This window comes from Echiichthys vipera (genome assembly GCF_963691815.1).
Source record: "Echiichthys vipera genome assembly, chromosome: 14".
Lineage (NCBI taxonomy): Eukaryota > Metazoa > Chordata > Actinopteri > Perciformes > Trachinidae > Echiichthys > Echiichthys vipera.
The window spans coordinates 5340112-5351793 of NC_139839.1; the positions used below are offsets into that span (position 1 = coordinate 5340112).

Below are 11682 nucleotides of genomic sequence, written 5' to 3' on the forward strand. Positions count from 1 at the left end.
TCCCCCTGTTTATTTTTTTAATATTATTATATTTTATTTAATATTATTTCATTTCCTAATATTCCCCCTCCCTCCCCCCCTTGGGCTGCTCTGTTTATTTATATTTTTATTATTATATATTTTATTTTATTTAATATTATTTTATTTCCTAATATTCCCCCTCTCTCCCCCCGGGCTGCAGTCCTCCGTGTGGCCGGGCGGCGGCGCTGTTTCCCCGGTGTGTGCGCTCCGGTGTCTGCGGTGAAGGACTAATGTTATGGAAATCTTTCTAAACTGTTTGATTCCCGGTGATCGCGGAGCTGCGCTCGGTGTTTCAGAGGCCCGGCTCTCCCGGAGGACTGTGCCCGGCCCGGGGGTGAGTGTCCCGGGCAGCTGCTGAGCGCTTTCCCGCTCTCTCCCTGTGTTGTTTTGAACTAAACCAAGTTAGCTCCACGGCTAACCCTGAAAAGTCCCGTCACCCGCGCGGACCCGGGTTAAAAGTGTCCCGGGTAGAGGCGGGAGAACTTTGACCCGTGTACCCGGACTAAACTTCATGTGGTGTTTTTTCGCGGGCTTCGTGTTTTTTATCTCGCTTTCACGGAGCCATAGGAGGCCTGCGGGTCGGGCTTCCCCCGGGCTTGAGTAGAGCCCCTACGCCGCCGTCGGAGGGTCGGAGGCCGGCTGTTGGCGCTGCTTCCGCCGGGCCTGCGGACCGAGCTATGGAGCGGATGGAAGTGGACCAGTGCGCAGGCGCAGCTGGCGGAGCAGGGGGCGGGGCGCTCCGCAGGTCGAACAGCGCCCCCATGATAACGAGTGTCAGGTCAGTGGTACTGCACCCAAACACACACCACTGCGGTTAATGAACATTTATTATTTTATTTATTATTGTTTTATTTATTTATCTCTGCATTCATTTATTGACTTATACATGCATTAATTAATTGATTTCTTATTGTTTTATTTATTCATATATGTATATACTCACTTACTGTATTTATTTACTCATCCCTACATTTATTTATTTATTTTTCTCTGCATTAATTTATTTATTTTATTTTTCTCTGTTTTTATTTATTTATTTTTTTCTGCATTAATTAATTTATTTTATTTTTCTCTGTTTTTATTTATTTATTTATTTTCTCTGTATTTTTTTATTTATTTATTTATTTTTCTCACTCTTGTGTCTCAGTGACGGGATGACCGTGTTCAGCCCGGTGCCGTCGGCTCGATACCGACGCAGCAGCGTGTCCATCAACCCCAGCTGCCCGTCACAGGTCAGTGTCCACGCCGCCTCACCCCTTCACCATCCTCTCTCTCTGTCCCTTCACCCGTTCACCGTCCTCTCTCTCTGTCCCTTCACCCGTTCACCGTCCTCTCTCTCTGTCCCTTCACCCGTTCACCGTCCTCTCTCTCTGTCCCTTCACCCGTTCACCGTCCTCTCTCTCTCTCTCTGTCCCTTCACCCGTTCACCGTTCTCTCTCTCTGTCCCTTCACCCGTTCACCATCCTCTCTCTCTCTCTCTCTGTCCCTTCACCCGTTCAACGTTCTCTCTCTCTGTCCCTTCACCCGTTCACCGTCCTCTCTCTCTGTCTCTTCACCCGTTCACTGTTCTCTCTCTCTGTCCCTTCACCCGTTCACCGTCCTCTCTCTCTCGTCCCCAGCTCCTGCCTCTCTCTCCGTTCTCTCTGAGCGGAGACCGACTGGACCACAAGAAGCAGGTGAGCTCACACTTCCTGTTCCTGTTCTTCTTCTTCTTCTTCTTCTTCTTCTTCTTCTTCTTCTTATGTTTAGTGTGAAAGTCTGGATGTTTGTTCCTTTTACGTGAGTTTGAATTTGACAGTGAGGACGGAGGTAGACGGGTCAAAGGTCAGCGTTGAGGTTAATCAGCTGTTTGTGTTCAGGAGGAGACCATGGAGGCGGCGCTCCGAGGAGGTCTGCACAGACTCAGGTACGACTCTGACCCCCCTCAGCTCTGTGACGCGACCGTGTGCCAGCGTTAGTGACCGTGTCTCTCTCTCCCAGTGCCTCCAGTCTGATCCCAGCTCCTCCGGTCGCTCAGTGGCACAACCACACGTCAGCGGTGAGCTCTCTTTACTGACACACTCTTATTCTGGAGGGGCTTTGGGCCTACTTCCTGTTTGGATGTTCTCACTAGAACGCCAAGGCTCATGGGTAATGTAGTATCCACCCACCAACCAGAAGGAAGACGGGACACGGAACTGAATCCAGATCAAACTGAATCCAGATCGGAGAGTACAGACTGACGTTTTTTTCTGTCTTTTCACCTTTTTCTTCTTCAGTGGTTCCAGTCGCAGGACAGCGGCATCACGCCCAACTCCTCCCCGAGTCCCACCCGGAGGTTCAGGTAAACAAACAAACAAACAAACAAACAAACAAACAGGAAACCTGTTTCTGTAGAAAGTACTGGTTTCATTGTTTACTCTAAGCTTCAGTCTGTTTCACTTTACTGACGTGTGTTCGTCCCACAGACCGGCGGTCGGCGCCACAGTGAGGTGGCCGGCGTTAACGCCACTCAAGAGGAAAGGTGAGGACGGCTCCTAGAGGACACTTTAGCACACGTTTATGCTCCTAGAGGACACTTTAGCACACGTTAATGCTCATAGAGGACACTTTAGCACACGTTTATGCTCCTAGAGGACACTTTAACACACGCTTATGCTCCTAGAGGACACTTTAACACACGTTTATGCTCCTAGAGGACACTTCAACACACGTTTATGCTCCTAGAGGACACTTTAGCACACGTTAATGCTCATAGAGGACACTTTAGCACACGTTTATGCTCCTAGAGGACACTTTAACACACGCTTATGCTCCTAGAGGACACTTTAACACACGTTTATGCTCCTAGAGGACACTTTAACACACGTTTATGCTCCTAGAGGACACTTTAACACACGTTTATGCTCCTAGAGGACACTTTAGCACACGTTTATGCTCCTAGAGGACACTTTAACACACTTTTATGCTCCTAGAGGACACTTTAACACACGTTTAGGCTCCTAGAGGACACTTTAACACACATTTATGCTCCTAGAGAACACTTTAACACACGTTTATGCTCCTAGAGGACACTTTAGCACACGTTTATGCTCCTAGAGGACACTTTAGCACACGTTTAGACTCCTTTGTGAACCTTTGTCTCCCAGGAGGGGTGGAGTCTGACGGGCCCCCGAAGAAGCTCTTTGTTGCCGGGGTAACAGATCCCGCGCACCGCAGCAGCTACACGGTCAGGTGAGACTCACACCTCGGACACACACCAACCATCGCAGCATGAATCAAATGAAGTAGAGCTTCTTTCTCCCCCCCCCCCTCAGTGTCTCCCAGGCGGTGGCGGACTCCCCTCCTGCAGGAAGCGTCAGCCCTCAGTCCAGCCCTCTGTCTCTCTCTCCTCCCCCGTCCTTCACCCCCTTCACTTCCCACCAGCACCCCGGACACTGAACCCCTCCTCGCCCCCATCCTCAGAGTCCTGACCCCGTCATGGAGGGTGCAGACCGACCACCAGCAGCTCCAGAGACGTAAAAAACACAAAACACCTGGAGGAACATGGACTCCATCGCACCTTATTACCGTTCCAATCATCTGCCAGCATCACTGTAAGTCCCGCCTCTTCCTTCGACCACATTGGCCGGACGGAACAATCACAGGAAGTGGTTTCCTGCGACCCGATCGACTTTAACAGGTTTTGCTTTCTTGGACATTTTTCTGCATATAAGACAGAAAGTGTGCATCACTGTTCCTCTGATCCTTGATTCTGTGTTGGACTGTTCCCAAACTGACGGGCAGACGGACGCAGTCGCTGTGTCACATGCGTGGCTCCGCCCCCTTCAGAGGACGTGGCCAATGAGGTCCTATGAGAACTCAACCCCCCCAATAAACGTTGTACAAAGGACTCAAACTTGTGGGCGACTGAGGACACACTGGTTGTGTCGGACGTAGGTGGCTGATTCTGATTCGTTGGAATGAAACGTAATTGTTATACAAGTTGTATCAATGGATGAAAGAAGGAAGTGCACGAATGTGTCGTCCTTCTGCTGCGTTTCCCTGAGAACGTGCAGCGCGTCGAACTGTTCTGTGGACATGGAAGGACCCGGGTCACATTGGTTCACGTCACTGCCCCTCGGGGCGCGGCTCCAGTCCGGGCTGACGGTCGCAGTTTATGAAGTTCCAGATCTTCTGTGATCGACGGAGAGAACAGTGGCTCTGAAGAAGTTTTATTAAGGTCTTGAGTTGTAATCAAGACGCGTTCGCAGCTGACGACAAAATGCTTTCAGTCGTCTCTCTGACGGAGACGCTTCAGGAACATCTGGTTCCACCTCCGCTGATCCGTTCGACACCAGCTGTCAGAGACCCTTCTTGTTTTTTTGTTCCTGGAGACGAACTTGTTGTATGTAAACGCATCGATCTTCGCATCAGGAAGACGTAGAAATCATCTGATTCATTTAGACGCGGTCGTGAAGCCGAGGTCATAAGCGGCTGATGGATCCGTCCAAGAACATCTGGACTCTCCCGGCACTTAAGCTGCTTTCAGACCACCGCACGCAGACGCCCACATAAGCGCCTGAAAACAGAGGCTCAGACCCAAACCCCGAACCCGAACCCTGCAAGAGCGTTTCTCAAAAGAGCGAAGCCTTTTTAAAGCAGCACCTGGCGTCGGGCGGTTGGCGTCGGGCGGTTGGCGTCGGGAGTTCCGCGTGGTAAACTCTGGGGTGGAAGAGCAGCAACCGCTTCAAACGCCTACGGTCGAGGTCAAAACCGCCTTCCCTCAGTGAAAAGACTGGAGGTGGCGAGTTACGGGCCGTCACATGATCATGTTTCTGCTCTGGTCTCACCCGAGGTCGGGCGCAGAGACCCAGAAAACGGCTAAACCAGCGTTAGCATCGTAGCAACCGTTAGCTGCTAAACTGTGACGCTGATAAACCTCCATCTCTACGTTTTCTTCTGATCATCAAACGACTTTAATGGAACGTTAAATAGTTCGACACACAAAGAATACGTTTTTCCTCCGTCTTTCTAACCGGCGTGATGTCGCTCTCTGGTTGCCTAGGAAACGGAAATGTCACACTCAAAGCTTCTCTCTCATTGGTCGAGCTTTTGAAAGGTCAAAGTTCAACTCATTTGAACTTTGTGCGCAAATCTGAGTGCTGCACGCCGCTACATTGGTGCTAATGCTGCTACATGGATGCTTACGCCCCTACATTGATGCTAACGCCGCTACATTGATGCTAACGTTGCTACATTGATGCTAACGCTGCTACGAATGAATGGAACGACTGGAGCGAAGCGTTTTTACCGTTTATCATGTGTCTTTAACGCGCAGCGGTCTGAAAGCCCCTTTAACCAAATCAGAGAACCAAGTTATCGCACTTCCGATCATTTTTATGTCAAAGTTCGTAGAGAAAACAAAGAAAATCCTGAATATCAGATGAAACTCTGTAAAAACAACATTGGTCCCGACACAAACACCGTGTGAAGAGGGTTTGTAGCTTTTTCTGAGGCCAAAACCGGAACTTTGTGTATTTTTTTATCTTTTTTTTTAGCCCAAAGCAGTAAAACCTGAAATTCAGCCACTGAACAAAAGCTTCTGCCATCGAAGATTTTAGTGTTTTAAGGAAAGTTGTTGTTGTCGGCGTCGCTGTGACTGAAGCCTTCTGGGTAAAACAGAAGAAACTCTAAAGACAAAGACAATCGTTTGTTTCCTGTTTGTTAAAGTTCTGACGACAGATTTTTACAGACTGTTCCCGTCAGCAGCTCGTCTGTCTTTTAATCGTGTTTCTGTGAATGTCTGCGGCCGCAGCAGCTGACGCGTGCTCACCTCCCTCAGCCTGCACGGTTCGATCCTCCGTACTGAATCTGCAGGAAGCGACGGCTCGTCCCGTCTAAAGGTCGTTTCTCTCCAAGGAGCTTCAGTCGTGCAGCTCATCTGATCGAGTCAACACAGTTAGATCATGCTTAAAATCCTCCATAAACACTTTAGTTTTACTCGCTGTTTCACAAAACAAGTCAAAAACTTCTATAGTTTTATTTTATCTGCATAAAAGTGACCCCCCCCCCCCCCCCGACCTGGTGGTCCCGTTCCTATTTAAATGGATTCATTCCCAAATCTATGGAGCCCCGAAGAAGACTTCAAGTTTCTGATGCTAACCGCTAATAGAAACAAAATGGTGGTCAGTAGAAACAAAATGGTGGTCAGTAGAAACTCTGTGACTAACCAGAGAGTATCATCTGATGCCAAACACCTGGTGTGTTTTAGAGGCTCCATAAAAACCTCCGTCGCCGTCACGTCCGTCACGTCCGTCGCGTCCGTCGCTGGCTTTGACATCATTCTTTCAAAAATATGACGATTCACCGCCGAGGATTTTTATTTTGTCTTAGTCTGAAATGATTGTAATGATTCAGCAAACAGAGGCCTGCAGCCGTATCACCACAGGGGTCAGAGGTCAGAGTCAGGGGTCAGAGGTCTGAGTCAGGGTCAGAGGCCGGGGTCAGAGGTCAGAGGCTGGGTTAGAGGTCAGAGTCAGGGGTCAGAGGCCTGCCGCCGTATCACCACAGAGGTCAGGGGTCAGCGTCAGGGGTTAGTCGGGTCAGAGGCCGGAGTCAGAGGTCAGAGGCCTGCAGCTGTATCACCACCGGAGGGATCAGAGGTCAGAGGCCGTGGTCAGGGGTCATAGGCCGGGGTCAGAGGTCTGAGTCAGGGTCAGAGGCTGGGGTCAAAGGTCAGGGGTCACTTGCACAGTATTGTACGGTTGTGTGCTGTCACTCATCATTGTGCCTCCACACGTCGACAGGAACCTTGTTTTCGAGACGATCCGGTGTTTCCTAATCACCCGTGAGACGTTTGTACAGAAAGTGTCTGTGAGCGTTTTATACACGTGTCTTTTTCTCTCGCTGCTCGTTCAGATCTTCAACACAGACACGTTTCCAAAGCTTCAGATCTTTTTACGTTGTCACGACTTTGCACGACACGAGTGAGAGCATCGTGTTTTTCTGTTAAGTTTCACCGTGTTTGGTTCCGCTGCTGCAGATACGAAACCATTTGAACGTCTTAGTTTGAGAAACACAAATGATATTTTTTTAACAACAAAACAAAACAAAAGGCAGAGTTCAAACATCAGGACACAAGAACTGAACCACGGAGCCGGTCCTGAACTCTCTGATGAAAGACGACGACGATCTCTGAGATTCTGACGCTTTGCTTCTAAAACTCAAAAACACAAAAGCATCAACGTTCAGTCACTCGCTCCTTTATCTTCAGCGTCTTTCCTTTAATGACCACGTTCTCATATTGAGGAAAAATGGATGAAACGAATCAACATGAATTCAACTTTAACATAAAAATATTTTGGTTTCTTTTTTTTAACCGGGCCAAAAAAGTTCTGTTTCCAAAACACGTTCGTGTCGACGAGGCTGGAATGAATATTTAAAACGTTTTTGACGGGTTTGACGATGACTTCCTGTCCTGTTCTGTTTCCATGGCAGCAGCCAATAGCGTTGAGCGTTGCTGGTTGCCAGGGTTGCCTGTTGTTGCTATAGAAACAAGGACTCATGTTGAGTTGAGAGCGAGTGAATGCTCCAGACCTACGAACGTTAAACACGGTTAAATGAGTGGTTCCCCTGTTTGATTCATCACTGACACTCAGAGACAAACCTGGCAACTAACTAACCAACCTGGCAACCAACCAACCTGGCAATCAACTAACCTGGCAACCAACCTGGCAAACGACCAACCAACTAACCTGGCAACCAACCAACCCGGCTGCTGGACTTATTTTTTGTTGCTGTTCTGTTTTTTACAGTTTCGACCTTTAAATGTGACTCATGGAGGAAATCTCTTCTCCGCTCGGTGACGTCTTAGTTTCTGGATTTGAACGTTTTCACCGTTTTAGAATCTCCGGTAAAAATAAATCCACCGCCTTTTTCGTATCTGCAATAATTTCACACACGTTTTGAATCAATGTTTTTCTTGATTAGCGCTGATTTCAGGGTCGGCTTCTCTCTCGCTGCAGTACAGTAACTGCACCCAACAACAGACAACCCCGGCAACCAGCCTACAGTAGCTGCACCCAACAACAGACAACCCTGGCAACCAGCCTACAGTAGCTGCACCCAACAACAGACAACCCTGGCAACCAGCAATGCCCAACGCTATTGGCTGCTGCCATGGCAACACAACGGGACAGGAAGTCAAACATTTAAAATATTCATTCAGACTAAATATAGTTTTTATGGAAAAGCAAAACTTTGATTCTGTTCTCCTCAAAACGCCCGTGGGTGGATTATTATTAAAAATATAACTTTAATAAAGATTCTACAGATTTAACCTTTAATTCAGTCAAGATGTTGAAACTTTGATCAAAAAGTGGATTTTAAAGTTCTTTACAAATTTAGTCTTTTCATTTAAAGAGAAAAGAAAAACATCATAGCACCAGAAACAAGATGGCCGCCGTGTCGAGGCTTCAGCAGCCAATGAGAAATCTGCGTTTTTATTTCTGAGAAACTTTAAAGAAAGTTTTTTCAATAACGACACTTCCATTTGAGACTTTTCTGCCAAATGTGAAACTTTGGTTTTAAGCTAAAAATGTTTTAAGTTTAATCAACAAAAGGATTTTTAAAGACGAAAACTTTAAGCACTTTAAATTTTTACGTTTCTGAAGCAAAAACCAACAAAAATCCATTTCCTTGTGTTTTCGTGTTGATTCTTTGACGAAGCTGCTTCACGATCTTTGACTTTGCCGTGAAACAAAACGCAGAAACTTCGTGAAAAGTGCAGAAAACGTCGCAGATTCTCGACTTTAAAGCTCAAACGTGACGAAGGGAAATAAAAGCACAGGTGGAAACAATCACAGTTCAGTATTTTAAAACTTTAAGTCGCTTTTTCTTCTGTTTCTGTTTCTTTTTGGACGTAAATGAGACGTAAATGTATTTTTGTGTCAAATCAAAATCTATATTCAAATGTTGGTGAAAACGACGCAGAACGACTTTTTAGTTTTAGTGGAAACTTCATTATAAATAAATCTCTATATTATATTTTATTGTTTATGAAAACTCAATAAAAGCAAATCTGTATGAAATCAGAACGTTGTTTGTTTGTTTTGTTGTTGTTGTCTTTTGTTTTTATTTTACTTTGAAAGAAAATCAAATGAAAAATTTTCATGAATCCCGTCTGTTGCCGAACGAATTTTTAAAATAACTTTTTAATGACTTTTTTTAAAAAACGGACTTTTTAAAAAAACTTTTTTTAAACTTTCTTGCCTTTTTCGTCACTTTTCTGACATTTTTTTTAATTTTTCGAACTTTTTTGACTTTTAGGGTTAGGGCTAGGGTTTAGGATTAGGGTTGGGGTTAGGGTTATTTTAGAGACTTGAAACTTGGGCTGCCCCCCTATTATGTAGGTGCTGAGTTCACTGGTGCTGGTTTCGTTGCGATCGGACATCGGGAACCCTTTGATCTTAAACAATTGTGTGCCTATTTTTTTTCCCTTAGGTGCTCATTTGTTGAGACTTCGCCTACCCCCCTAATTGTGGCCACGCGCTTTCCATCGGTACCAAGATGGAGTCTCTACGACGTTCCTATCAAAAGTTATGGCCTATTTAAAATAGGGTTAAGGTTTGAGATTAGGGTTAGGGTTAGGGTTAGGGTTGGGGTTGGGATTAGGGTTGGGGTTAGGGTTGGGATTAGGGTTGGGGTTAGGGTTGGGGTAAGGGTTGGGGTTAGAGTTAGGGTTGGGGTTTGGGTTGGGGCTAGGGTTGGGGTTAGGGCTGGGGTTAGGGTTGGGGTTAGGATTAGGGGTTAGGGTTACTTTAGAGACTTGAAACTTTGGCCACCCCCCCCCCCCTATTTCGTGGGCGCTGAGTGCACTCGTGCTGGTTTTGCTGAGATCAGACGTTGGGAACCCTTTGATCTTAAACAATTGTGTGCCTATTTTTTTTCCCTTAGGTGCTCATTCGTTGAGACTTCGCCTACCCCCCTAATTATGGCCAAGCGCTTTCCATCGGTACCAAGATGGAGTCTCTACGATGTTCCTATCAAAAGTTATGGCCTATTTAAAATAGGGTTAAGGTTTGGGATTAGGGTTAGGGCAAGGGTTGGGGTTAGGGTTGGGGTTGGGGTTAGGGCTAGGGTTAGGGTTGGGGCTAGGGTTAGGGTTAGGGTTGGGGTTAGGGTTAGGGTTGGGGTTGGGGTTGGGGTTAGGGTTAGGGTTGGGGTTAGGGTTGGGGTTAGGGTTGGGATTAGGGTTGGGGTTAGGGTTAGGGTTAGGGTTGGGGTTAGGGTTGGGGTTAGGGTTGGGGTTGGGATTAGGGTTGGGGTTAGGGTTAGGGTTAGGGTTGGGGTTAGGGTTAGGGTTAGGGTTAGGGTTAGGGTTAGGGTTGGGGTTGGGGTTAGGGTTAGGGTTGGGGTTAGGGTTGGGGTTAAGGTTGGGGTTAGGGTTGGGGTTAGGGTTAGGGTTGGGGTTAGGGTTGGGGTTGGGGTTAGGGTTAGGGTTAGGGTTGGGGTTAGGGTTAGGGTTGGGGTTGGGGTTAGGGTTGGGGTTAGGGTTGGGGTTAGGGTTGGGATTAGGGTTGGGGTTAGGGTTAGGGTTAGGGTTGGGGTTAGGGTTGGGGTTAGGGTTGGGGTTGGGATTAGGGTTGGGGTTAGGGTTAGGGTTAGGGTTGGGGTTAGGTTTAGGGTTAGGGTTAGGGTTAGGGTTGGGGTTGGGGTTAGGGTTAGGGTTGGGGTTAGGGTTGGGGTTAAGGTTGGGGTTAGGGTTGGGGTTAGGGTTAGGGTTAGGGTTAGGGTTGGGGTTAGGGTTAAGGTTGGGGTTAGGGTTAGGGTTAGGTTAACTTAACACTTAGGCTTCTGAGGATCCCATTTGCTTGTTTTTCTTTTCTGCTTTACTTTTAGCCGCTCATTCACCTCATTTACTTGGCATTATTATTTTAATTTTTATACATTTTTAACATGTTCAATAAAGATTAAAATAAAAAATTTAGATAGCATTTATTTATGTCTGTTTTCATTAGGGTTAGCATTTATTTCATTTATTTAATTTATTATTATTATTTTTTATTTATTACAATTATTTCAGTACTTATTTATTCCTGCATTTATTAATTCATTTATTTTTATGCATTTATTAATTCATTTATTTTTATGCATTTATTAATTAGTTCACTTTTATGCATTAATTTGTTCATTTATTTCTGTATTTATTCATTTTTTTCATGCATTTATTTATTAATTCACTTTCATTTATTTATTTAGTCCTGTATTGATTTATTTATGTATTTACTGAGACATAATTCATGTTTAGTCCTCCACACCGGTCACAATCAAGGTTCGGTGAAGCTTTTACTTTGAAGGATTCTGAGCTGAGACGCCTGCTTTTATACTGAAGGACGTGGACCGGAAGTCATATTCCTGTTGCTGCCGACCTGAAAACAAACTGGGGGAGTGAAACATAATAAGGTTTTGCTGCGATCAGACGTTGGGAACCCTTTGATCTTAAACAATTGTGTGCCTATTTTTTTTTCCTTAGGTGCTCATTCGTTGAGACTTCGCCTACCCCCCTAATTATGGCCACGCGCTTTCCATCGGTACCAAGATGGAGTCTCTACGATGTTCCTATCAAAAGTTATGGCCTATTTAAAATAGGGTTAAGGTTTGAGATTAGGGTTAGGGTTAGGGTTAGGGTTGGGGTTGGGA

At 46.1% G+C, this 11682-nt stretch overlaps 1 protein-coding gene across 1 annotated transcript; it reads left to right on the forward strand.

The window, feature by feature from the left end:
• The first annotated feature begins 216 nt into the window (after positions 1–216).
• LOC310956661 (P2R1A-PPP2R2A-interacting phosphatase regulator 1) lies at positions 217–9077 on the forward strand. Its single transcript, XM_083926973.1, has 9 exons — positions 217–799; positions 1169–1253; positions 1641–1697; positions 1881–1927; positions 2002–2059; positions 2280–2344; positions 2469–2524; positions 3150–3234; positions 3318–9077. The coding sequence occupies exons 1-9, from the start codon at positions 699–701 to the stop codon at positions 3439–3441; spliced, it is 678 nt and encodes a 225-aa protein (XP_083783099.1). The 5' UTR covers positions 217–698; the 3' UTR covers positions 3442–9077.
• Positions 9078–11682: the final 2605 nt, after the last annotated feature.

Coding starts and splice junctions, on each gene's coding strand:
- LOC310956661 (XM_083926973.1), top strand. CDS start 699: ATGGAGCGGATGGAAGTGGACCAGTGCGCAGGCGCAGCTGGCGGAGCA. Junction 1,928..2,001: donor GGAGGTCTGCACAGACTCAG/GTACGACTCTGA, acceptor TCTCTCTCCCAG/TGCCTCCAGTCTGATCCCAG. Junction 2,345..2,468: donor AGTCCCACCCGGAGGTTCAG/GTAAACAAACAA, acceptor TTCGTCCCACAG/ACCGGCGGTCGGCGCCACAG.